At 57.6% G+C, this 27,004-nt stretch overlaps 2 protein-coding genes across 2 annotated transcripts in view; one reads left to right on the top strand and one right to left on the bottom strand.

The window, feature by feature from the left end:
* The window catches only part of ADGRG1 (adhesion G protein-coupled receptor G1), a 215,981-nt gene that overhangs the window by 89,010 nt on the left and 99,967 nt on the right, over positions 1–27,004 (top strand). The gene's annotated exons all lie outside the window — the stretch shown is intronic.
* CCDC102A (coiled-coil domain containing 102A) lies at positions 6,330–19,209 on the bottom strand. The gene is made up of 8 exons (XM_077751283.1): positions 18,944–19,209; positions 16,824–17,201; positions 14,038–14,146; positions 11,337–11,453; positions 10,805–11,014; positions 10,260–10,430; positions 9,086–9,189; positions 6,330–6,891 (listed from the first exon to the last, which is right to left on the bottom strand). The coding sequence occupies exons 1-8, from the start codon at positions 19,207–19,209 to the stop codon at positions 6,762–6,764; spliced, it is 1,485 nt and encodes a 494-aa protein (XP_077607409.1). The 3' UTR covers positions 6,330–6,761.

Below are 27,004 nucleotides of genomic sequence, written 5' to 3'. Positions count from 1 at the left end.
AAGGGACAGAGGGGGAACAGAGGCGTGGGGTGGCGGGGGACTGGCCACCAGTGGCAAGGGGGGAGTCCCAGGGGTCCCCACTGCCAGAGCGGGCTCTGCCTCACAGCGGTCACCCCACACCCTTGTGGAGCCCCCCTGCTCCTCCTCTTTTCCCATCCGGGGGCCAGGGGCAGCGGCGGGGGCGCGTGGTGCTCAGGACGTGCGGGGGCTTCCCCTTCTCCCAGCATCTAGAGCCAAGGCCAGCCCCATGGCCATCTCACCTGTCCTGGTCACTCCCCAGGTGCTGTCCCTGGCGCCCTGGTTACTGTCTGGGGACCAGCCGTGCGGTAGCCCTTCCACTCTATCTGGGTTTGATCGTCCATAAAAAAAATTAATGGTCCCTGCAAATAAAGAAACATAACAACAGAGGAAGGCTTTTTAGACAATCAATTAAAAGCCTAGGAGAGGGATTATCTCATTGAAATATCAATTTTTAATAGCACCGCATCTTTGAGTTTCCTCTCAAAAAACTTTGCACACTCCATTTGCCTGCCCTGGTTTATAACTTCATCTCTTGCTGCCTTTGACCGACCTGAACCTCTGGGACTGGCCTTGGGGCACCCAGAGCAGGCGCCTGGGAGGGAGCACGGAAGGTCATTCATTCATTCATTCCTCTGTTCACTCACTCATTCGTTGAACACTCAGTGAGCTCCTGCTAGGTGGCAGGCATAGGTGCTGGGGATACGAAGGTGACTAAAAAGGACCAAAAATTCTAGCCCTCGGAGGATTCACGGGCTGACAGGGGAGCGGAAAGCCAGCACCGGCCAGGTGAGTAAATCAGCAATTACAAAAGGAGAAGTCATCCAGAAAAGTCGATGTCGAGGGACTGAGATGGAGGTCAACGGGCACAGGAGGGAGAGTACCTGCGTGGCTACAGGAGCCAGGCAAGGACGTGGAGGGAAGGTGTCTCAGGGCAGAAGGAACAGCGTGCCTGCAGCCCCGAGGCGGGTTTGGGGTGCTGAAGGAGTAAACAGGCAGCCAGTGGGCTGGGACACAGTGAGTGAGAGGGACATGGTGAGAGACGAAGAGAGACACCATGCTGACCAGGGAGGGGCACATGTTACATGCAAAGTGCACCAGGACCTGCTGGTACAGAGGCCTCGGCATCTGCTATGGACCATGGTGGCCCTGGTTCAAATCCTGCCCCTTAGTTGCTGGGAAGCTGCTGGGGGCCTCAGCCTCAGTTTTCTCAGCCAGTGAAGTGGGAGAATAATTGTGACACCTCACTGGGCTGTCATGAGCATCAAAAGAAATAAGAGGCAGACTGCCTGGTGTGGCCCCTTCTTTCTCTCTGACCCCGCCCTCTTTAGCTTGGCAGCTTCCTCTGGTTAGCCCTTGGGGGGACTGGGTGATCAGATAAACTTCATCTTATAAGGGATTCCCACCAGCCAGATCCCCAGGGGTTTTGTTACACATATAATTTCAGCCAACAGCGTGGGGTTGGGGGGGGCAGGGGGAGGCCAGGAACAAAGGTGCCTTTGCTTTCCAGTGTGACCCCGCCGAGCCCCATTCCATCCTGGAATCAAGACAGCTGCGCAACTCGGCTGTGGTCAGGTGGAGCTTTCTGGACAGAGGTGCAGGGGGAGTGGAGGAGGGTGGCTGGGTGCATGGGGTGTGCAGTCAGAGGCAGATCCAGACCTAGGTCCTCACCCCGGACGGACGGGAGTGTTGGCTTTCCACACAGACATGACAGCGTCCTGACACAAGAGCAAACAGTACTGCCGGGAGCTGAACCGCTTGCTGGGGGCGTGGCAAACGTGCTTTCTAATCCCCACGGCACCCCGTCGTCCGTCTGTGGAAACTGAGGCTCAGGGAGGTGGGTATTAGTGGTAAGGTGAATCCATGTCTGTTCAGTGTGCTGTCCTCAGGTTATTATAATAATGGACGAGGTCAAAGGAGTGAAGGATCACGACCCTGGTAAAAGAGCCCAGGGAGTCCTAGGTCACACTTTGCTCTCCAGACCTCAGCTCACTCATCCAGGCAGTGAGATCCGGGGCTCCGAGCTTCCTACTTTAGAGGCTAAAGTGGGCTGCTGGATGAGGGAGAGCCTTGCAGAGTCTCTGAAGGGAAGATGGTTTGATGTCAGCAGTTCTTTCCATCATTACCTCCCTCCTCCCCCCCTCCTGCCTGCTCTGAACCGCCTCAGCCCTGCGCTCAGGGCTGTAGCTGAGAACACCGACCTGTAGACCTGCCTGGGTTCCAGTCCCAGACTTGTCATCTCCTGGCTGGTCCCTTCCCTCTCTGGGCTTCATTTCCCCCATCATGCCCTTGCCCACCTAGATAAAAATGAAAGGACAGCTGGACGAGGGGCATCAGCTCTGAAGGACCCTCTCCCTCCCTCCTGGGGAGATCCAGATGCCCAGAGACAGGACCTCGGCCCTCAGGGCTGGAGGGCCAGGTGAGAGCAGCTCGCCAGGCCACTGATGCAGGGGAGACAGTGCTGGTGAGGCAGGTGGGGATGGGAGAGAGGCCACAGCAAGGGGCCGTCTGGACTCCATTGCAGAGTCACAGGGGCCTGAAACCAAGGCCACTTGGGGAACGTGCTTAAGGGCATGTAGAGAGCACCCCCAGGGCCAGAATGTGGTGTGAGGCTGTATTTGTCCAGCAGTGGGGAGCCACGGCTAGTTCTTGAGTGGGGGAAGGGGAGGCTAGGATGCTCCTCTCTGACTTCAGGAAGCCTGGGAATCAGGAAAGCCACAGAGGAAGGCTTCGTGTTTACACCTTTTTAAGCTACCTCCCGCGGAAGTCGGGGGTAGTCTGGGCACCATGGAGACAACCCCCAATGCAGCCGGGTCCCTGCGGTTGGAGGAGAGCTGCAAGGCTTTCCAGGGAGCCCCGCTCCATAGGGAGGAGCCCGCCTGGGGCCTGGGAGGCAGCTGGCTTCTTGCAACCCTGCAATTAGTAGGCAGAGGAGCTGGGTGGTGGCTGGGTGGGGGCTGGGGGGCTGAGAGCTGCAGCTGGTTGATGGGTGCGCCTCTGCCTCCGAGGCCCCACCCGCTGCCCCAGAGGGGTGCCCAGGGTGGCTGGCAGGCCCCAGGCAGACCAGACACTGGATTCCTGGGAGGGGATGCAGAGCATAGAGAAAGCCAGAAAAAGAATACTACCAGTAAAGTCATTATTGGACGTGGGTCTGGACAACCCAGTTGCTATTGTCCTCATTTTACGGATTGGGAAATGAAAGCCCAGAGGGATGGGAGCTTGCCAGAAACACCCAGCCAATCCGAAAGAGCCGGGGCTAGCATCATGTTTGTCTGGAGGGCTGGGGTGCAGGGGGGGGAGGGTCACTCCTGGGCACGCACTTCAGCGCAGGCATCCCCAGGGGCTTCCCAGTAGACCCGGGTTGGCAAAATGACCTCGGGAGGCCTTCAGAGGACTGACTCCAGGGTCCCCAGCCTGTCCCTGCAGGGGGAGGAGGGACTGGGTGGGGCTGTCTGGCCCAGCTGGTTCTCTAGCCTGTCTGGGCACCCCAGGCCTGTGAAGAGAGGCCCTGGCACTGCCGCCCCTGGGCTGCTGCTGCTTTTGGTACTGACTGTGTGCCTTGGGAGACTTCTTATCTGACCAGCAGAAAGAGCCGTGTAGGGCCGGTCCCGCAGGTACTGCAGTGGGGCTGGCGTTGCGGGTGGTTCTGGCTTCAGACTTCCACCAGATCATCCATCTCCCTCCCTCCCTTCTTTTCCTCTCTCCCTCCCTCCCTGCTCTGGCTTCAGCCTTCTATCATATCATCCGTCCATCCATCTTTCTCCGTCCCTTCCTGTTCAGCTCCAGCCTTCTACCATACCTTCCATCCGTCCATCCGTCCTTCCTTCCTTCCTCCCTTCCCTCTTTCAAAGATGCCCACTCAGCCCAGGCTACCATGCTGGCTGCTGGCAGGATCCTCTGGCCTCCAGGAGCATCTGGTTGGGGGGGGGTAGGCAGGAGAAGTACACAAGCCCCTGAGACTCTAAGAATGAACAAAGTGCGCTGAGCTTTGAAGGGCTGGTGGGGCTCTGAGCGGGGAGGGGCAAGTCTGGTGGCAGTAGGGGTGCACCTTGGCTGGAGCTGCGGGGTCTCTGGAGAAGTGGAGTGTGGAGGGGCTGCAGGGGGGGTCGGGGGCCGCACCATGTGGGGCCTTGCCTTGGAGAGGTGGGGTAGGGAGCCATAACCAGCTCGGGCCTCGGATCCATCGGACTTGGAATGGCAACATTGCCACCAAACAGCTGTGTGACCTTAGGATAGTTACTTGCCCCCTCTGAGGCTCTGCATCCTCGGTGAAAAGTGGGAAGATGATGGCAGCGCCTGCCTCAAAGGGTGTGGAGTGCACAGCGTGAATTAACGTGTTACCTGTTCCAGCAGCCACCCGTGTTGACGAGGAGCTGGCAAGGGTCCTGAGTTCATGGCTGACGTGTGTCCCTGGCCTGGCTATACCTCACCCTGACTTTGGGCCAGTGTCCCCCCTTCTTGGTCAGTTTCCTCAGCTGTTCAAGGAGAGACCGGACCGGCCAGGCCAGAGGAAGAGCCCTCACATGCCGCCGGGGGCCGGGCAGTAATATAAATGAGGCATACGCAGAGCAAGGCTGCAGGGAGTGGTGGGGACCGTGGCCCGCCCAGGTGCCCGTGGCCCATGCCAGGCGGCATCTGCCTCTCCGCCCAGAGCCTATGGTCACGTGGTAGTGTGAGCCCCACGTGGTCCAATGTGCCGAAGCCTCATGAGAAGGAAACCCGCATTTTCCTGAGAACCTTCCCATTACTAATATTAGCAACGTGTTTAATATAGTTTTCGAAGCATCACGGGAGCCAGATCTGCTGCTGCTGTTGGCAGATGCCACAGCCGTGAATGCTGGGATGGGCGGGCTGTGAGCAGGGAGGCAGCACATTCCAGGCCTGGAGAACCTTCCAGCCCCATGTCAGCCCCTCCTGAGACTTTGGTCTTCCCCTGGGCGATGACGGGGGAGGCCAGGCCCTCTCCTCACTGCCCTTCCAGGAGCGGCCGCGCCCACAGACGGGCTGGAATGGGGCCCCTGCTCAACGCTTTCACCAGAGGTGCCAGGGAGTCAGGGAAGGTCGCCACACTGGTGGCTCTGCTCTGTGTCTGGGAATGGCAGGTCTGCCCGGGGCCTGGGGAGGCGGCGCTTGGGGCTGCTGTCAGTGAGGGTCTGGCTCCCAGGGGTCAAAGGGCAGGCAGATTTCAGCCTCTTATGGGACCAACTTCCTGTTTGGGAGAGAAAACAGAAAGGCCCCAGCAGGAAATGGTCCACTTCCCACAGCTCCCCCACTCCTTCCTTTGCCCTCAGAGCCCAGGAGGGAACCGATGGCCTCTCTGCGGTGATAGCAAATCCCACCTCGCCAGCACTGCAAGGTCATTTATCACTCTTTGGCTCTCAGCACTGGGGCCTTGGGGGCCCCTCAGACTGGGCCACAAGAGAGAAAGCACTGAGTGCAGCTCCCCACCTTGGGTACAGAGTCTCTTTCCCAATTGAAGTGAACTCTCCTTTGGTGCCAGGCCCCTGCTCTGGGCCCAACTGCTCCTTGCATACCCCCTGAGCACAGGGACCTCGCCCCTCCTGCCTGCTAAAACACAATGCTGATGGCGCCTCTTTCTGTAGAAAGCAGGTCTGCTGCCAAGAATTCATCTAAGGGCAGGTGTCTCAATGTCACCTAGACTTGCAGATTCAAAAATGTATGCTATTTTGCTTTAAATAACAGTTTCCACCAGATTTAATGTAAATCTGCTGGTTATAGAGAGTTTAGAAATTAAGTATCAAAAATANGGGGGGGGGAGATAAAAAGATTTACTGTTTATTGTGTTTACACCTACGTCTGGTCACCTGAACTTCATCCCTTGCAGGCGGCAGAACCGAGTGGGCAAATCCCTCCTCCAGGGCAATCCTTCACGTATTTTAATAAAAACTAACCTTTACTGAGCTTCAGATGAGCTCATCTTATTCTCACGATAGCTGTATGAGATGTCTAATTTATAGATGGAGAAACTGGGGCTCAGAGAGGTCTAGTAACTTCCCCATGGGTGCATAGCCAGGAAGGGGCAGAGGCAGAGATCTGAATCCATCTGGAGGAGAATGGAAGCTGCCTCTTCTCGGATTAGACACACGCTGTACCTTTTTCTTCCCCTCACAGGAGCCGGCTGTCCCACCATCTAGCCATCCTGTTAGATGTTCATTCATTCATTCTTCTGCACATTCGTTCATTCATTAAGTCAGTTGAGATTCCTGGGCCCGGGCTGGGTGCCAGGTGTAGGCTGGTGCTGTCCCTACACCAGCTGCCCACATCTGCCACACTCTCAGGACGTGCCCTGAGAACCCAAACTCCGTTTATTACAAAAGACTGAGTTTATCACATTGTACTATAAACAGCTCCACCTGACCCCCAAGCTTCAGAGAGGCAGCCCGGTCGAGGCCCCAAGAGTCGCCTTGCCATCCCCCTCACCTGAGTGAAGGTCCTGTGTGGATGGGGGTGCTGTGACCAGGCCCTGGAGCGGTCCTGTTTTTATAAGATCAGATGGGTCCAAGGACCCCGTGCACATACATACAATATACACATACAAAACAGAGGCCATGGCTTCCCTTCCGTGGGGTGTTGCTAGGGTGGGACGTTCGACCCCCACCCTGGGACAGGAGGAAGTCAGCCGCGGCGGGGAGCGCGGACAGCAGCATCAGTCCGAATGGCCCGTCAGCCTAGGCCCCTGGGGGCCTGCGGCCACGGGCCAGTCCTGTGGAGCCCTGGGAGCTCTAGGCCACCTGGATCTGTAGGTCCTCATCCTCATCCAGGTCGCTGGCTCCGTCCCCAGCTTCCTCAGTGCCGAAGCGAGTGCTTCGGATCTTCCCGAAGAGGGGCGCGTTCTGCTGCTGCCTTCGGAGCCTGTGGGGCCGGGGGACAGGACGGTCAGGGTGGCCCGTCAGCTTCAAGCAGCAAGGCCTTCCCAAGCACCTCCCTGCAGCCAGGCACCAGGCTGGGCCTTTCTCATCCATTACCTCATCTCCCAGCACCTCCCAGAAGCCACAGAGATGGGGGAGGTGGTACTGTCACCCGCGTTTGACAGACAAAGGAACTGAGGCACAGAGCAGCCAAGCCATTTGCCTAGTCCCCCAGACAGTAGTGAGTGAGGCTGGGCTCCACGGTGGGCTGGGGCTGGAGAGGTAAAGTAGCCGGGCAAGGTCATATTGCCGAGATTCGAACCCACGTCAGGCCCCAAAGATCACGGGGAGTTTGGGGCTGGGGGTCTGAGTCCCCTGCCTCCCTCCCAGGGACAGGGAGAAAGTGCTCTGCCCTAGCCCTTCCCCACAGTAAAATTCCTAAAGCCGAAATTTACAACGGCTGGTGGAGGAAATGCCCATCCCCCGGCCAGTGGCCGCCTTGGCTCCGTCTTACTGGAAGGCATGAATTATTAACAGGGCAGGGAGGGGCCCGGGCGGGGGCCTCCATTACTGGGCCGTGATTTAGTGAGCTGTCCCCGGAACATTAAAGCACAAAAAGTTGGAAAATAAAGCGAGGCGGCGGTCCTGGGCAGCCCTGCCCTCCCCATTGGAAGCACTTGAGAGGCTGGGTAGAGCCTGCCTGTCCATTTGGGGGAGTTTATGGCTTCCAAAGAATGCGGTAAAGCCCAGGCCAGGCGGCCCCTGAGGGTATGTGCGGTGGGGGTGGAGGGGCCCACACTGGTCAGACACGGAATCTGACCTGGACTCCTGCCTGGGCCCCTGCACAGCACTTTATGGGTCTCATCCCAGGCAGACGGGGAGACTGAGGCCAGGCTGGCCACGTCACACGGCTTCTGGCCTGGCTTCGCGGCCAGCCGCGGAAACTCCGCACACGGCAGCACACAGCACACGCTCAGGAAATGAGGCCACAGATGCCAGGGGGCAATGTGGCGGGAACCTGGCCCGCTGCGTGGCCGTGGAGACACTCACCTTGAGGCCTGAGTCTCCTCATCTGCCAGCTCCCTGGCACAAAATATCTTCTATTTCCCTTCTCTCGTCAGAGCATGATTCCTGAGGCCCAACACGGGACCGAAACATGAGTGCCCCCCAACAGCCTCCCGGGGCTCCCCAGGGCAGCAGCGATACCAGCAGTAGCAGCTGACCATCACTCTGCACTTACTGTGTGGCCGGTACTTTTCTAAGCTCTTCTAACTCATAACAATCGAGAGGTAAGAACTGTATCATTCCCATTTTACAGATGAGGAAACTGACACAGGGAGTTTAAGCAAGTGACCCAAGACCGCACTGACCATTTACAGAGCCACGAAGTGCAGATTCCCACCCCCCCAGGCAGCCTGGCTGCAGAGCCCACACCCCTCTGTTCTGTGAAATAAGAGGATGCAACTAAGGGCCTGGCACAGAAAGTTGGTCAGTATAGTGGTCGTGATGCCCTTGGCTGGTGGGGCGCCTGTGAAGGAGGCAGGGGCTTGGGCTCGGCTCTCCGTGACCTTATGGCCCCAGGGAGAGTGCAGGGAGAGGGTGCGCTGCACAGAGTCCTGGGATGGGTGGTCAGGGGAGGGATGAAGAGTGCACTAGCGGGGTCCCCAGACACCCCGAGGTCCTCCTTTACTAAGGCTGCCGTGTCCTGTCTAGAGCTGATGAGTCGGGTCGACCATCAGGGCTGGGGCTCCTTCCGTGCGTCCCTGCCTTCCGATTCCTCAGCTCCCAGCTGGCCTGGGTCACCCCAGCCTGGGGACCCCGGGGGCTACTTGTCCTTCCTGGTCCGTGATTCCCCAGACCCTCTGGCCCTGACCGCCGCCCTTCCTTCCCTCTCCCCACCCACCCACCTGCCTGCCAGCCGCAGGAGATGACCCCAGGGCTCCCAGCTGGTCTCGCTTCCTGCACCCCCCTTCCCTGGTTTCCTGGCCGTGGCCCTTCCTGCCTGGAGGGGACAGGATTCTGGCCCCAGGGGTCTTGGATCTCTTCCTTCGCTGCCCTGCCCTCTAGCAGGAGTCTGGGGCTCCAACCCTGACTGGGAGGAGGTCTCCCTGCCCTGTTCCAGTGTCCTGGCTGGGAATCCTCTCGCCCCTGGCCCCGCCCCACCTCCCGCCCCACCCAGGGCTGCGGGCTGGACTCACCTGGACTGCAGATGTTCCAGCTGCACTTGGAGATTCTCGCTCTGCTCCGTCTGCTCGTCCAGCGACCGCTGCAGCTTGCGTGCCTGGTTGTGGGCCTCGTCCAGCTGGCGGGTGAGCAGGGCCAAGAGCGTGAGGGTCACCTTGGGGCAGCCACTCCTGCCATCACTCTGCCTTCCCCAAGAGCAATCCCTGTCTGTCGTTTGAGGCCAAGACCAAGCAAGGCCCACCTCCTCCAAGGAAGCATCCCTTTGCTCCTCCTCTCCACAGCTGCTGCGCCTGCCTTCATCTACACATCTTCCAACACCCAAGCTACCGACGCAGCTATCAACCCACCTGCACGTCTCTCCGTATGGGTCGGTTCATCTGACCATTCATCCGTGGAATAACGTCTGTCCACGGAGATACCTACCTACCTGCCCACTCACCATTGCTAATTCTACCCGGCCAACCCATTCACCCCACCTATCTGCTTCCACTCTCCCAGACACATCTATTATCCCATCTTTCCATCCTTCTGTCCTTTCTCTCTGTCCATTCATCCTTCTACCACCGATCCAATCAGTTACGTGGCCATGTTTCCACTGTCATTTATCTTTCCACGTATCCACACACTCATCCATCATTAGTCCACCCATGCACCCATCCATCTATCCAATCACCTACCCATCCACCCACCCATCCAATCACATACCCATCCACCCATCCGTCTGTCCAATCACCTACCCATCCACCCACGCATCCACTCACCTATGAGACATCTATTGTTACCTCTCCTCCATCCCTCCCTCCTTCCCTCTCCCCCTTCCTTCCCCATCCATCTGTCCATCTGTTCTCTCATACATCTGTTCATCTGTCCATGAAGTTATTCTCTTGTCTTTCCACTTACACATCTATGTGCTACCTGTGCCTCCCGCACATCCACCCACTCATCCATCCATTAATCTATTCAACTATTCATCTCCTTGTCCGTTTTTCTTCCCACGTGACTACACACGTATCTATCAACCATCCATTGGACGCCCACCCCCCGCTCTACCCTGGACGCCTCCCGAGTGTCAGGCTCAGGAGGGGCACCGGAGACCCAGCGCAGAGTGACACAGGAGGGCCCTGCCGCCCCACTCCCTCCCCAGCGGAGGTCTGAGGCCGCCCTCTGGGCCCCAGCGGGTGCCCCCACCTCATCCTCGGCCTGGGCCAGCTCCTTCTTGAGCTCCTCCACCCGCAGCCGCAGCTTCTTCACCTCTGCCTCGTGCTGCTCCACCCGCCGGTTGGCATGTGCCAGCTCTGCCACCTTCTCCTGGAACTGCTTCTTCAGCTTGCCATGCACGTGTTTCAGGTCTGCTAGCTCCTGCGCAGCAGGGGGGACAGGGGAGGGCTCAGCGTCACAGGGCACCTGTGCTCACTGCTGTGGCCCCAGCACCCACAAGGCTGCACACGGTGGGTGCTCAGTGGATGCTTGGAGGATGGAGAGGTGTGAGCAACACACTGAACAAAGGGCACTGGCCCGGGGCCGGGCTCCCAGTTAAGTGCTCAGGGAGCTTCGGCCACAGTGGGCGCCCAGGAGGAGCGGCTTCTAGGACAACTGCCGCCCTGTCCTTAGCTGTTACTTCAGGGGTCCCCGGCCCCCGGGGGGCTGGTGTTCGACACCCAGTGGGTGCTCCACCCTGGCTGCATGGCACTCCAGAGGTGCCCCGGCCCTGGCCATTCCACCCACTCTCCCACCTTGTTCTTCTCGAAAAGCGCAGCCTGGCTGGCCCGCAGGTCACAGTCCAGCGCGCTGGCTGTCTGCCTCCGCCGCCGGGCCAGTGCCTCCTCCAGGTCCCCGACCTGCGCCCGAAGCTTCTTGTTTTCCCGCTCCAGGCCCAGCTTCTCGGTCTCCAGCCGCTCACGGCGACCCCACTCGGCCGCGTTCTCGGCTTGCAGCCGCTCCATCTGCGACAGGGCGGGACGGGGTCAGGGTTCCGGGGGACAGGGGACAGAGGGTCTGGGCTGGAGGCTCCCCCTCCCCACCTCTTCCCAGAGCCATTTTTGGCTCCAGGAAGCAGACCCAGCTGCAGCAGCTATAATTACCCGGGGCCGACTCCAGAGTGTGCAGGAGGTGAGGGAGCTTCTGGTCTCCGCGTGGGAGCGGCCCCTGCGGCCGGAGCCCCGGTGTGGCTGGGCCCCACCTCGGCGCACAGACCTGCGTCCTGCCCTCTTCCAGCCCCTGGCTCTCCCGGGCCCCAACCCGCCCGGGCCCCAGCGGCGGCCTCACCTCGCCCCTCAGTTCGGCCATCTTCCTGTCCATGCTGGACCGCGCACCGAGCTCGTCCTCTAGGTCTTCGGACATGCGGCCCAGCTCGTCCTGGTGAGCCTCCTTCAGGATGCTGAGCTGCCGGGCACAGCACAGCCTGGTTAGGTGAGAACCGCCCGGTGCTTCCGGAACCAGCTCCGGGGGATGGGCTCTGGTGCGGGACTGCTCCGCAAAGAGCCTGAGGTGGGGCCCACGCAGGCCACGGGGATTCCAGAACGGAGCCGTTTCCGGCATCTCACACTTCCTACCTCATTGCCAGCTGGCTTCCCAGTGTCCACTCGTGACCCCTGTCACCCCACTTTCTACAACAGTGGCCTTGAAGGAGCGCTTTAAAAAGATAAATCCAATCAGGCCTCCATCCTTGGGTTCCTTAGGATAAGGACCGACTCCTTTCCATGGTGTCATGAAGCCCTGCGTGGTCGGACCCTTGTCCATCTCTCCTCAGCCTCCTCTCCCACCTCTCTCCCCTTAGTTCACTGTGCTCTAGGCTCTAGTCCTCAAACACACCAACTTCCTGTCTACCGCTGGGCCTTTGCACTTTTCTCAGTTAGGCTTGGGCCCAAATGCCCCCTCCGCAGGGAGGCCCCTGTCATCCTCCCTGACTACAAGGGGTGCCTCCTCTGCTCTCTGTCCCACTCCTTGCTAGAATGTGAGCTCAGGAAGGCATAACTTGTCTGTCTGTCCACCTTTGTATCCCTGATGCGCTCGGCGCTGGGGAGCCCTCTGCTGGCTGACTGCACCCAGTGGATCTGAACAGGGTCTGCTGAGGGCGCGGGGCTGGCCCCATCAGGATCGCCTGGGGGTGATTTCGGCAGACTGGACGCTCCCTGTTGCACAGCAGGAAAAGCAACAAACCACCACTCTGTGCAGCGACATGGGTGAGCCTCAAATACACAACAGCGAGGGAAAGAAGCCAGGTACAAAAGAGAATCTTTATAATTATCTGCTAAACTGAACATTCATGTTTTATTCACTTTTCTGCAAATGATTCCACTTCACAATTTGAAAAGATTAAAAAGGCAGATTCCTGGATGTATCCCCCAAAGATGTCGGTTCAGGAGAGTGAGGGTTTGAGGATATTTCCTAAGGGATTCTACCACGGGACCAGTCTTGGTTGCCTCCAGGACAGTTTCGGGCTCTGAGGTCTGGGATCTTTGCACCTTCTGGAAATGCAGTGGATCCACAGACTTTCTCTGGGTGGCTGCGCCCCCTGGTGGTCATGGGGGCTGGCACAGGAGGCAATAGCAGCCACCCCACGGGACCTCTGCCTACCCTGACTCCTGGTGCTGGTGTGGCTGGCGGAATCGCCTCTCCACCAGCTGGAGTCGCAGTTTTGTCATTTATAAAATGGGGACATCAGGGTCCAGTGTCCTTGGCAGCCCTGAGGCATCAGTGAGACCTAGCACACACTAGGTGCCCAATGAATGCTACATGCAGACTCCTCCCCTTCAGCATGGTCTACAAGCCCAATGCAGTCTGGCTCCCCTGTAACCTCATTTCTCACTACCCTCCAGCCATACTGGCCTGTTTCCTGCACACATTATCCTTATTCTGGCCTCAGGACATTTGCATTTGCTATGCCTTCTGCCAGGAACTCTGCTCCCATATCCTCTCAAGGACGGCTTCTAATTCCTTTAGGTCTTGCCTCAAACGTCCCCTGCTTAGAGAGGCCATTCTTTTCTGTAAAGTTTATTTTTTTTACACTTCATTTACTTACTTTGAGAGAGAGAGAGCAGGGGAGGGCCAAAAAGAGAGAGAGACACATAGAACATACCAAGCAAGCTCTATGCTGACAGCGCAGAGTCCGAGACGGGGCTCGGCTCGACCTCACAAACTGTGAGATCATGACCTGAGCTGAAATCAAGAGCTGGACGCTTAACCGACTGAGTCACCCAGGTGCTTCAAGAGAGGCCATTCTTTTTGTTTATTGTTTGTTTTAAAGTTTATTTTTGAGGGGCGCCTGGGTGGCTTAGTCGGTTAAGCGTCCGACTTTCGCTTAGGTCATGATCTCGTGGTTCGTGGGTTCGAGCCCCGCATCGGGCTCTGCTGACTGCCAACTCAGAGCCTGGACCCTGTTTCAGTCTGTGACTCCCTCTCTCTCTGACCCTCCCCTGCTCACGCTGTCTCTCTCTCTCTCCTAAAAATAAATAAAACATTTAAAAAAAAAATAAAGTTTATTTTTGAGCGAGAGAGAGACAGAGTGTGAGCAGGGGAGGGAGAGAGAGAGAGAGAGACACACACAGAATCCAAGGCAGGCTCCAGGCTCTGAGCTGTCAGCACAGAGCTTGATGTGGGCTCGAACTCATAAGCTGCAGGAGCATAACCTGAGCTGAAGTCAGATGCTTAACTGGCAGAGCCACCCAGGCGCCCCTAGAGAGGCCATTCTTGACCCCCGCCCCCAACTCTCTTATTCTGTCTGAGTGCTTCAGAGCTTATGGATGTATCTGCCTGGTGACTGCCTGGAGTACCCCTGTGCTCTGCCCCACAGCCCCTACATGGTGAGCTCCTGAAGGCAGGGCCATTGCCAGCATGCAGAACAGCGTACGGCACACAGCCAGTGCTGGACGAGGAAATAACTGAGCTCCCTTTCTCCTACTCCCGCTGCTGAAATTCAACAGTGCAGTGCTGCCTCCTCCAGGAAGACCACCAGCCCAGGACTCACCTGCTTGAGCATCTCCTGCTTGGTCTTGTTCAGCTCCTCATACTTGATCTTCCACTGACTGAGCTCCCCCTCCAGCTTCTCAATGTTCCTGCTCAGTGCCAGTTTATCCCTGGAAAGAGGAGAGAGAGCGGCAGACATGGGGATGAGCCCACTGAGGCCCTCTGCTGAAAGTCCTCACATGTGGTCTGCACCTGTGGAGCCCATGCCCAAAGTCCTTGCCTCGGCATTCAAGGCCCCGGCACCCCGCACTGTGGCAGGCACCCTGCATTTGCATTCCTTCCGGAGGGGCACCCCAACCCTATGCACAACAGCAGGGGCACAGCTCACGACGTGGGGAGTGGCCGAGACTCCAGGGCCTTAAATGCGTGTCTGATAATCACGCACGACTGGGTCAATGAGTGGGCAGGGATAAGGCGTCCCTGCGTCCTGCAGCGACCGCCGGGGACACACTGGGCAGCCCAGAATTATCCTGCATCCCTGTAACGTGCACATGTCCTGTTGGACATCCCTGGGCGTGAAAAGGATCTGAGCCTAGAACCTCACGCTGATTCCCACATAAACAGAAAGCATCTTTGGTTGAAACGCGGTGTTCCCCAGGAACGGAATCGCTGCGTAAACTGAGGGAATGCCGTGTTTTGCTTTGTTCAGAACTTTACCAAAGGCTGTTCTGGGGAAATCTGGTTGCCACAGAGACAGCACTGGTGTCTTCGAGTTGCTAACCCCACACACCTGCACTTGCCGTTTTTGTAGCTGTCCGGGGAGGTGACTTACCCGAGTGAACACACATAAGCCTGCAGCCCAGTGCCTGACTCAGGGTATTTGCTGGTATGGTTATCGTTCTTCATAAAGTTACCATATGTTGGCTACATCTGGCCTTGAACACCACAGATTTCCACCACAGGGCTCTACTTACATGCACGCTTTTCAGTAAATACAGTACAGTACTGTAGGTATATTTTCCTTTCCTTTTTTTCTTTTTCTAAAAATTTTTTTAATGTTTATTTACTTTTGAGAGACAGAGAGACAGAGCATGAGCAGGGGAGGGGCCGAGAGAGAAGGAGACACAGAATCCGAAGCAGGCTTCAGGCTCCGAGCTGTCAGCACAGAGCCCGATGTGGGGCTCAAACTTATGAACCAGGAGATCATGACCCAAGCTGAAGTCAGCTGCTCAACTGACTGACCCACCCAGGCGCCCCTCCTTTTCTTTTTTAAAAAAATGTTCATTTATTTTGAGAGAGAGAGAGAGCATGCACACAAGCAGGGGAGGGGCAGACACAGAGGCAGAAAGAGAATCCTAAGCAGGCCCTGCACTGGTGGCCCAGAGACCGACATGGGGCTCAAACTCATGAACCGTGAGATCATGACTTGAGCCGAAATTAAGAGTCAGAGCCTTAATCAACTGAGCCACCCAGGCGTCCCTCCTTTCCTATTCTTATCATTTTCTTTTCTCTAACTTACTTTAAGAATATAGCACATGATACATATAACATACAAATGTGTCCATCGACTGTTTACATTACCGATAAGTCTTTTGGTCAAGAGTAGGCTATTAGGTTTTGGGGAGTCCAATTCTGGGAGTCAGATTTTCAGCTGCACGGTGGGTGGCCAGTGCCCCTAACCCCCACAGTGTTCAAGGGTCGCCTGCGCTTCATTATTTCTTCTCGTGGAGCCAGGCCTAAGCCGTCCTGTGTCATGATATGTGTATTTTACAACCGGCTCCCCTCATTTCTATTTCCCCTCATTTAAATTTCAGTTAGTGAAATAGGTTGAGTTTTGTCTGTTTTGCTTAAACAGAAATTTACGATCTCACAGTTCTGGAGGCTAGAAGTCCACGATCAAGGTGTCAGCAGGACTGGGTCTGTCTGAGGCCCACGAGAGGGAATCTGTCCCCTCGATTCTGGGAGTTTGTGGGCCACCTTTGGGGTTCCTTGGTTATAGAAGCATCACATTGACCTCTGTCTTCATACTATCTATGCATCTAATTTCTGGACAGACAAGGGGCTGTAACAAAATATTCTTCATCATCAGGCCTGTGCCTCCATCCAGGTCACCAGGGGCCTCCCTGTTCCAAATCCACCGGTCACAGCTTAGTCCTCTTCCTACCTCATCAACTGCTCGCCGCCTCCTCTGTGAAACAGGCACCCCCGTCTCTGTGTCCCTCTGGGACTCCCTTCTCCTGTCTCCCCTCCCGCCTGGCTCTTCCTCTGATCTCCACACTAGGTTGGCTCCGGGGCTCCATCCTCTGACCTCCCTGCACCCGGCCCGTGCCTTTCCCAGGATCTCTGAGTCACTGCTGGCTTTAAGTTTTTGCCTCCAGCCCAGATCCACCTCGTGAACTCCAGACTCTTCATGTGCCTAGCTGTCTCCCTGTCATCTCCAACTCAGCTGGCCCCAGCCCGAATCCCCGTCTGCAACCCCTCGACCTCCCTGACCGTCCTTCCCTGCTTTGCGCGCGGCGCTCTCTCCCCCATAGAGCAAAACCTCCTGGGGACGGCTGGGGAGGTTTGGTCCTATTCACAGCTGTATCCTCACTGCCGGGCACAGGTTTGCCACAGCAAATGCACGATACGTGTTATTTAAATTAATGGCTTATTAAAATAAATTAATAAAACAAAACTCGCACGGGGTCCTCCGTAGAGCACACTGCTCTAAAGTTCCAGGATCAGAGCGAAGCAGTGCCGTTCACCTTCCACGAGCCTCGCGCTCCACAGCACTGACTTCCATCCTGTGACTCTGAGGGTGCCTGGCCCGCCCCCCCGGGGCCCTGCTTCCCTCCCAGGACTCACTCTCGCTCCTTGAGCAGCACCTTCTGGGACTCATCTAGCCGCAGCCGCAGGGCGGTCAACTTGGATGCGTCCTCTTCGATGGCGGCCGTGTCCTCCCAGGGCAGCCGGCTGCGCTCCTGGCGGCCTGAGCCGCCGCGTGGGCCCCCGGCCCCCGCGCCGCGCGCCTCCCAGCAGCCCTCGGGCTCCTCTGGTCTGCTCTTCATCAGGCTCTCCACTAGCTCCAGCTCCTGGGGGGACCAAGGCGGAGGATGGGCCAGCGGCTGCTGAGCCCCCTCTGGGCCAACCCCGTGGCCTTTCCCAGGCCCTGGGTCTGGGATCAGCTTGGTGGGTAACCTTGGTAAGCCCTTCTGGGCCCCAATCTCCTCATCTGTAGCCTGCCTGTCCCCGGAAAAGAGAGACATCCCCCCTCTTCTGGGCCTCTCCCCTTCACTTCCGGGAACTGTGCACTGAGTCCACTAAAGTTCTCTGTATCCTAAAGATTTCCAAGAAGATGGTGAGCTCCCTGTCATTGGAAGTATGCAAGCATATGGTGGGACACTGATGTGAATGGAAGTAGAAGCAGAGACGCTTATAATGGATAAGAACTAGATTCTCTCAAAAGGAATTCTGGCCCTAAGATCCCATTCTTTCGTGCACTAAGGCACCAGGAGACACGTGACATGGTAAAAGAGGCACAGGAAGGCAGCCCCTGTGAGCAGAACCAGCTCCCAGACAGGAAGTACTGAGGGATTAGTAACTCAGTGCCAAGGCCTCTTCCTCTCCTCCAGTCTACCCACCCCCCCTCCTTGGCCCCTTCAGCCTGCCCCTGCCCCACCCACGGCCGGCCTCGACCACAAACCTGAGACTTCCGTGGCCTCTTTTCCAGCCTGGCTTCCCTTGTGACCTTTCTATATGAGTCTAGGCCAACCCCTTCCCTATCTGGCCCTCAGTTTCCCTATCTGGACTGGGACAGTGGCCCTGGGAACTACCTGGGGAGAGAGATTCTACTCCTAATGAATTTCACTCAGACTGTCTGGGTGGGGGCCTTGCATGTCACCTGGTACAAAGCCGTGTTTCACAAATGCGGAAACGAGGAGGAAAGGGACTTGTTCTGAGTCACGGACCCAGACCCAGACCCTGATCACCACCAGCAGCAGAGAAAAATCCCAGGCCGTGACCCCAAGGTTCCTGCCTACGCACCGCCACCTCCGGGGCCACGAATGATAACCACAACAAGGACAGGTCAGGAACAGCACCATGAGGCTGGCTGGCAAGGACTGTCATCATCTGCCCCAAAGAAGAGCACTGAATGCCACCTCCAAACACCAGGCAGGCCTGGGGAAGTGGGGGCTTCAGCCAGCAGCAGGCAGCAGTGCCCACTCTAGCCTACAGGGATGGAAGGGTAGGGGAAGGGGCAGCCAGGAATCTTCGCGGGAGGAGCTGGACTGTCTGAGGACGAAGCTGGCAGGAATGCGAGTTTGGACTGTGCTCCTAGAAGGTCTGCTGGGTCAGGGGATGCTGCCCTCCGCACCCACCATGAATGCTCCAGCCATACTGATTATCACAGTGGGCTCTGGGGTTCACCCGGGTTCAACTACCCAAAGCTCCGGTCACCAGCTGGGAGGCATGGGTACTTAATCTCTCTATGCCTCAGTGTCCTCATCCAGAAGGCAAACACCTCTTGGGATTGTGAGAATTAACTAGATGCTGCACCTGCAGAGCGTGGTGCCCCGTGCAGGCGCCCCAGGAAAGACGGGGCCCGCTATTCTCAGCCTCTGGGCTTCTGCATGCCTAGAACATCTGCCGCACATTTCACAGCCAAAACCTCCACATCCTTTTAGTCTCCGCTTAAATGGAACCTCATTTCCTCCAGGAAAGCTGTGAAGCCCCCTCCCCAAAGCCTGGTTCAGGGACCTTCTCTGTGCTCCTAGTGCCCCGGGTCTCCCACCCCCTCAGCTTTGACCGACGGGGGTTATAAATGTTCACCCCTAACCGGCCCCCGTTAAGGTGAATTCAATGAATGAATTCAGCTCTGCTGCTAATGGATGCCTTACCAGGCAACTGCTTGGATCATCCTCCTGCCCCAAAGGGACGATTCCATGGTTCTGTTGACTGCTCAGGTGGGGGAGTGGAGGGATCACCAGATCCCAGACTCGCCGCCCTGGTGGTCTCCCGAAGAATGGCCCCAGGGAGCAGAGGCCGACCCAGGGGAGTGAAACCTCCCAGGGGACCAAGCTCTTCCTATCCCCCTCTCGGAGTCCCGCAGCGCTCCCTTTTGGACCCCTGTGCCNGGCAGCGAGTCGGCCGGCCCCATGCGCTCGGGCGACGGGCTGCCCAGGATGGTCAGGAGGCTGCCCTTGGACAGCTGCGGGGACTCGGCCAGCCGGGGGCTGGGCCCGTGGCTCATGGTGCGGCCGCGTGGGCGGGCCCTGCGTCCCAGCTCCGGCCGGACTCAGGGGCGGTACGCGGAATGCCCGGCGGACGCGATGCGACTGTGCATGATGCCCACTGCTCCCCACCGCTCTCCCGGCCACTGGGTGGGGGACGCTTCTTCCTCGGACCTGTGGGAGAACACAATGGTTATTAGGCTGTGGCCACTATCTGTCCATACCCATAAGCTCAGATATGGGAAGGGCGAAACCGGCAGCGGGAACAGCATGGGCAAAGGCAGGAGGTGGGAAACAGTCTGCTTCAGGAAAGTCCCAGTGAGGTCGTAGTGGTGAGCAACGGCTTGTAACGGCTTCCTCACTGGCCTCCAGACACAGCCCTACGGTCCCTTCAGCCTGCAGCCAAGGCAGCTGACCTGAAACCTTGATGTGCTGTCCCTGACCTTCAAGTCCAATCTCACCCAGTGAATGGCTGGTACTACTTCCCCATCCCCACTCCAAATGCAGCATGCTTGCTTGCTGACATTGCTGCCAGGAGTCCCCTCCCTGCCTCTTGCTGCACTGGGCTCTCATGCTTAAAATTTATCTGAGGTATCATCGCCTCCTAGAAGTCCTCCTGGACCTCCTCAGGCCAGGTGGCCAGCCCCACCTGTGTGTCCATCACTAGTCTGACCACCTCACCTAACCATCGATCTGCATCCCTGTCTGCTTCCCACTCTGTAAGTTTGCCAGGGGCAAGGGCTGGCTCTTGGCCACCGTTTTAGTCCCAGTATGTGATGACAATGGCAATGACATTTGTGGAGGGCCGACTAGAGGCCAGGTACCATGCCCAGGGTCCCATTTATTCCTCTCAATAGAACCAAGGAAAATGACTGTCATTTACCTAAGAGGAAAGGGAGGCTCAACTCAAGGTGGGTTAAAGCCTCAGATTTGATTGCAGACGCCATACCTAGGAGCCCAAATGCAAACACCGGTGAGGGTTTGGGGAACACAACACATCCTCTGGTGGTGTGATGGAAATAAGCCGGCGTGCAGTGTGGGGGTGTGGCGTGGTGAGGGATGAGTCCCACTGCTGGCCTCTGCTATTTGTGGGCCACATCCCTTTAAAAGAAGTGAGATGTGGGGCGCCTGGGTGGCGAGGTCGGTGAAGCATCTGACTCTTGATTTTATCTCCGGTCATGATCTCATGGTTTGTGGGTTCAAGCCCTGCAGTGTGGAGTCAGCTTTGATATTCTCCCTCTCTGCTCCTCCCCACCCCCTCTTTCTTAAAATAAATAAACTTTAAAAAAAAGTGAGACGCATGCCTTCTCTCTGTCCCCAACCTGGCCCCCTCTCTCTCCGCTGTGGTCCTGTGCAGACCACCAGCAGCAGCGACACAGCACGCTCTCCTTCCCCGTTCAGCTGAGCAGGTCCTGGTCCTGGCCCAGGGCCCTGCCCGGGGGCCGCCCCTTCCCTTTCGGCGCACTCCTCACAGGACTCAGCGCCACAGCAAAGTGCCTCAACACTGGCTGCTCCCCGCACTGCCTGGCCAACCCTCTCTGTCCCCCCCTCATCGTCCTCACACCCCAAACCCCCACTCTCAGCAGGTGATCTAATGTCATAGTTGGCAGTGAAAAGGGATCCATCAGATTGACACTCCCTCCAGGTCCTGTTCAGGGCCCACGGCCCCCTTCTCTCTGGCCCTAAGAGGATGGAAGGGCTCTCCCTCTTTGGGTCAAAGGTCCCCTGGCCAGCTTCTCCCGTCTCTGCCAATGACGCCCTCTCTAGGGGGCCTCACCCCTGCTGGAGTCTCTCTGGCACGACCCTCCTGCTTCTCCCCTCCTCTGTCTCATCCACCCTCTCAGTCTCCCTGCCCTCTCTCATCAGGCCACGCCAGGCTGGCTTCCCGCCACACTGCCCTTCCTACCTACTGGGCAAGTCTCAGCCCTCGCCGCCACACCCGTCGGTCTCTCCTGCATCACCGTCTTCCAGGACGCCATGCTCTCCAGGCCCTCCTCCTCCTCTCCAACTGCTTCCCACCAGCCTTCCTGGGACAACTCGGTGCATCCGGTGAGTGCCGGCGTCCGGTCCTGGGCCCCCTTCTCTCTCACCGCCCCTCCTGAGCCATCCCACTGCGTCGTGAGCAGCCCTGAATCTCTGTCTAGTCCAGGCTCCCCACCTGAACCTCCCGTGCCCCTCCCAGAATGTTCCTCGGATAACCCAGACTCAGCCTGGTCCAACTGGAGCTCACCGTCTCCATTCTATCCACAACCAGCTCTTCCTTCTGGTTGCCCCCGCTGGGAGAAGGGCACGTCCTCACTCCTTCATGCTGCCGAGTACTTTCCAGAATCTGCTTTCTCCCCACACCCCCCATCCTGTCACCTCTGAGTCTTGTCAGCTTGCCACGTGTCACAAGGATCTATCCACCTTCTTCCTACTCTGTCACTAACCTGTCAAGGCCACCACCATCATTTCTCACCCGGGTGACCACAGCCACTGCTTCTCTGCTCTCCCCCCAGAACCGCCTTTGCCTTCTTCAAATGCATTCTTTCAAAAAAAATTTTTTTAAATGTTTATTTATTTTTGAGAAAGAGACTGTGAGCAGGGGAGGGACAGAGAGAGAGGGAGACACAGAATCTGAAGCAGGCTCCAGGCTCTGAGCTGTCAGCACAGAGCCCGACGCGGGGCTTGAACTCACGAACTGCAAGATCATGACCTGAGCCGAAGTTGGTCACTCAACCAGCTGAGCCACCCGGGCGCCCCTCTTCAAATCCATTCTGAACAGTGGTAGCCAGGGTGAATTTTTGTTTAATTTTTTTTTAAGTTTATTTATTTTTAAGGTGGGAGAGGGGTAGAAAGAAGGGGACAGAGGATCTGAGGCAAGCTCTGCACTGACAGCAGAGAGCCAGACGCAGGACTTGAACTCACAGACGGTGAGATCATGACCTAAGAGGAAGTCGGACACTTAACCGACTGAGCCACCCAGGCGCTCCCAGAGTGAGTTTTTAAAAATGCAAACCTGGGGCACCTGGGTGGCTCAGTCAGTTTAGTGTCTGACTCTTGATGTCAGCTCAGTTGTGATCTCGAGGTTTAAGAGCCTGCTTGGGATTCTCTCCCTCTCTCTCTGCCCCTGCCCTGCACGGGCTCTCTCTCTTAAAATAAATAAACAAACACTTTTTAAAAATGCAAACCCGATCATGCCACTGGTCACACTTTGTTGTTAGCATAGTTGTGACCCTTCTCTAGTGTCAAGTCCAAGCTCACTCCCTCTAGGAGTCCGAATCACAAAAGTCTTTCAATCCCAAAAAAAGCCAGAGCCGCCTGGTCCCACCACTTGTCCACTGTCTGCACTGCCTCACCCTCTTCCCCACCCCCCAGCCCTCCTCCCCTCACCCAGCTCACGTTCCGTGGCCCTGCTCTCGCCCTGGCCAACGCCTTCGGTGCCCCAGCCCCTCTCCTGCTCCTTTCTCTCCAGGCAAGGCCAACCTAGGTCACCTCCACTGCTCTGCCTGTCCTGCCTTCATTTGTGCGGCCGGACATGGCAGGCTTTACCACCAGGTGGGCCAGTGTCAGTTGACGTTCATGACCGTTCGCATCTCAGGGCCGCCCAGCGATCCTACTGTATTTTTCTAGCCTGTCTGCTGTTTGTTAACTGTCTGTCTGCCTTCACCAGGCATCAGTTCTAAGGAAGACCCAGCTCTGTCACCAACCTCATGTAAGCTGATGCCCCCTTCTGGGGCCTCAATTTCCCCACCTGTAGAATGGGGGTGGGGTGGGGGTGAGGGAGACCAGTGCTTCCTGATCAAGGGATTTTACAGATTCGTGGAGACAACTTGCTTAAAATGCTATTCCTGGGCCTTACCTCCCCCATCCCCCGCCAGAGCCTCGTGGTCAGTAGGTGTAGGGCTGGGAATCTGCACTTTTACAGTCCAAGTCTGGGATGTTTGAGTACTTGGTGATGCCTTGTCACCACCCCAAGTTTCATATATGCACACATGTATGTCTCAACGCCAAGAACACCTGCGCAAAGTTACATACGCAGACATAGCCATTTAGACTTGCTGCCGGTCCCCCATGCACCCCTGCCTCCCTGGCAGGCTGCGTGCCCTCTGACGGGCTCTCTGCCTGTGCAACGACGCGGCTGGCCCGGCGCCATGTGCACACACAGACGTCTTCACACACCAATGCACAGCGGCAGACACGCGTGCAATGCCACACACAGAAACACAGAGGGACATGGGATGACACACATCCTCAGAGACGGACCCCCAGGGACACACAAATGTACGGACGCACAGAGATGGTCACCTGTAGACAGAGTCACAGGTGCGCCCAAAGATGCGAAGATGCGCACATGAAAACAGATGGATACACACGGGCATATGCAGATACTCATCCCCAAGACAAACAGATGCGTGCGTGCGTGCGTGCACATACACACACACACACACACACACACAAACACACACACAAACACGGGCACATACACTTCTCCTCTCCCCATTTTCCTGGCCCAGCTCCATGAGAAGCTCTTGGAAAAGAAAAACAATGTGAGGGCCTGAGGGGGAGGGGAGGAGGCAGGAAATCCCAGTGCCAGCCCAGCGGCAGCGGCCCCACAGCTCTGACGGTTCTGGGGCACGGTGGGGAGGGCCCTTTGGGCAGCCCCTGAACTGAGATGGTGGCAGGGACAGGGCCACTGCCATATCCTCGTGGCCTTTGGCTGCTGCCAGGCATGGCATGGGGCTCAGGGCTCGGGGCTCAGCAGCGAGGGGGCGGGCTCTTTCCAGGAATCTCAAGCCTGTCGCCCAAGGCGCCACCCAGGCCCCTAATGGCTTCCAGGCTCCCACACTAAAGGCAGGGGTGGGCTCCAGGCTGAGCTCCTGATGCCCTTCCCAGCAGCTTGGCTCCGTCCCTCCTGAGGGCTGGGCGGGGAAGGAAGGGGAGCACCGGGGAAGGAGGGGCTCTGAACAGCCCTCCTGCAAGCCCAGAGTCCCCAGGAGGCTGTGTGTGCACACATGCGGGCAGGGGTTGGGGTCCCAAGGTTGGCTTTCTGGAGAAGCCCACCCCCCAGCACCCCAGGAACCCTGCATCCCACGTAGATTCCAGGGCAGGCAGATCCTGCCTGGCAACACCTCCTCCCACCCTCACTCCCATCGCACTCACATAACACAGCCTTGGGGACACACACACACACAGCCCTAGTAACGGACAGTCACTGTGCTCACCAAGTCATGCACCGCAGAGGCTCAGCTCACAGTTACAGAGACAGGCTCTGGGTGCCCTGCCCTGCCTGCCCCCTCTCCACCAGGCTCAGTGCCTTCTTCCCACAGGGCGTGTGGTTTNGACGGGTCTATTCCTGCTGTAATCCTCAGGGTTTATGCTCAGGCTGTTCCCCAGCTCAGAATGCTCCCCCCCAAGACTCTGAAACCTCCACCCAGCCCTCAAGCTCAGTTCCACCACCTCCAGGAAATGCCTCCATGGCCTCAGCTCCATCTCCTCCCCAGAGAGCACAGCCCTACAAACCATCGCAGCCAGATTTGGCCAGCCGCCCTCTCTTCTTACAGCACAGGCTTCCCCGACCCAAACAGGACACTTGTGCCACCCACAGCTTCGAGGACAGGCCTCGAATACGGGATTTGCTTAAAGTCAGCTGGTGGGGTGGAGAGCAGAAGGCTAAACCGTGACCTTGCAACCCGTCAGTGGGGCAGTCCCCCTTAGTGGGACTCCGAGCTCCTGAACCCCAGCCCCGCAGCCATCCTCACTGCCGCAGGCAGCTGTGGCCTCACTTGAGGACGGAAACTAGAATGTTTGGATCCAGTACTTGCCTCAGGCTGGGCCCTCATCCACTCTGTCCGCAGAAAGTGACCAGTGGTTGCAGTGGTTGCTGTCCCTTGTGGAACTGTCTAGAAGGTCGCTCCCTCTTTTCTCCATCAGCAAACTCCTACACATACTTCAAGACCCATCTCTAGTTTCTCCTCCTCTGGAAAGCCTTCTCGGATCTCATACAGAGTATATGAGNCGCCCACATTCTTTGCCAATGGTCACAAGAAAATCTTGATCTGTCTGGCTGTCAGCACTGGGCCCAGCATACAGCAGATGATGTGTTAATACTTTCTAGGTTGATGGACGGAAACTCAAGTTAGGGGTCTCCTTATAAAGACAGAGAGTTGAGCTGTCCTAAGGATAAAGAGTCATTTTGTGGCCAGGCTCCAAGACAAGCAGTTGTGTGAGCGTGTCTGTGGCCAAGGTCAAAGTGAGAGGTCATCTAGTGGCCAGGTTAGGGATTGGGCCTCTTACCTGAGGAACCCTAAGTGGCCCAGAGGGGGACAACTTTGTGTTTTGTCTTTAGCACATTTAGATGACTCTCAGTATCCAGCAAGAGAAGGGAGCCATGCTGAAGCCTGGATGGGGGCCAGCTGAGGGGGCTGGGGGTTACGCGGTGGCCCAACTCTTCCCTCAAGCTCAGAAGCCCCCCATGTCCTTCCAGAACCTTTCAGGTGGTGCTCTGGAGCTGCCCATGGCCATAGGCCTGGCTGTGGGCAGGGAGCAGAGCCCAGCAGGAAACCGCAGAGGACAGGCTGATTGGATAAGTGTAGGGTCCAAGCCTGGCCAGCCCACAAACTGCGGGCACCTGTCCCTCGGACCTGCTGCCTGGAGTCCAGCCACTAGATCGCCAGGACAGGAGGGAGGGGGGTAAGCAGGGCCTGCCAGCTAGACCTGAGCCCCTGGGGAGAGGGCTGTCCCGGGTACCCCCATCTCAGACCGAAGAGCCACAAAGATGTCCTACGTCACTGATTAGAACTCCTTTCTTTACAATGGACCAACTGAGGTACGTAAGAGCAGCTACTTGCCCACATCCACACAGAGGACCAGCAGCAAAGTGGGGGTGGGGTGGGGGGTGGGGCTGGACTGCTGGGATTGGAACCCTCCCCTCCGGGGATAAGTCAACCTAGGGGGCATGATGCCCCTGGGAGCACTTATAGGGTGCTCCCTCAGGCATCGGGCCAAGTGGCCAAGCATAGCTGGTATGGGAGAGAGTCAGCCTTTCACGGGCTGGCCGGCCTCTCAGCAACTCCTTGAACTATTCGCTTCTGGAGAGCGGACATCCCACCAGTCCGGGCTCTGCCACTGGTAGGCTGTGTGGTATCTGCAACTCTCTGCCCTGTCTGGGCCTGTTTCCTTGCCACAGGGAGAGGCACTAACAAAATTCCTAAAAGCTCTGTCCAACAAAGCGGGCAGACCTTGTGCCACCTGAACCGACCCGAGCCAACCCCCCACTCCCCCACGGGTCTGTACAACCCACACTTAAGATACAGAATCAGGAGCCCAGGGCGGTGAACGGGCGTGCCAGCTATCATCAGCTGGCACCATTAGAACGGTGGGGGTAACTGAGGACCACTCCATTCTCCTCGCACTGAGCCATCGTTCTAACTGCCCCAACTCCTTCCAGAAATTCGCTTTCTGCCCGCCCACGGCCAGGAGTCGACCCTCACTCCCTCGCCCCTTCCGCAGCAGCCCGGGTCCGGCAAAGACGCCCCGCTCCCTCTAGCGGCTGGCGGAGGGCAGAGGGGGCTCCCGGCCCCGGGCGGCGCGGCCCCGCCCACCNAAGGCAGCCCTGCCCTCCCCCCACTCCCGGCAGCCCCTCTACACCTGAGGCCCGGGGTCCCGGAAGGTTGGGGAGCCCCGGGAGGGGGCTAGGAAGTTCTCGGAGTTTGGGGGTTGCTGCGGACGCTGTGCCCCTCTCCTCCAGCACGCCCCCCAACTTAACCCCTTCTCTCCCGCGGAAGGTTCACGGCCTGGAGGGAGCTCCCGGGACGCAGTGGCTCGCTCCCCCAG

Source organism: Crocuta crocuta, unplaced genomic scaffold, assembly GCF_008692635.1.
Source record: "Crocuta crocuta isolate KB4526 unplaced genomic scaffold, BGI_CrCroc_1.0 scaffold124, whole genome shotgun sequence".
In the NCBI taxonomy this organism is placed as follows: Eukaryota; Metazoa; Chordata; class Mammalia; order Carnivora; family Hyaenidae; genus Crocuta; species Crocuta crocuta.
This window is presented reverse-complemented; position numbering and strand designations above follow the sequence as displayed.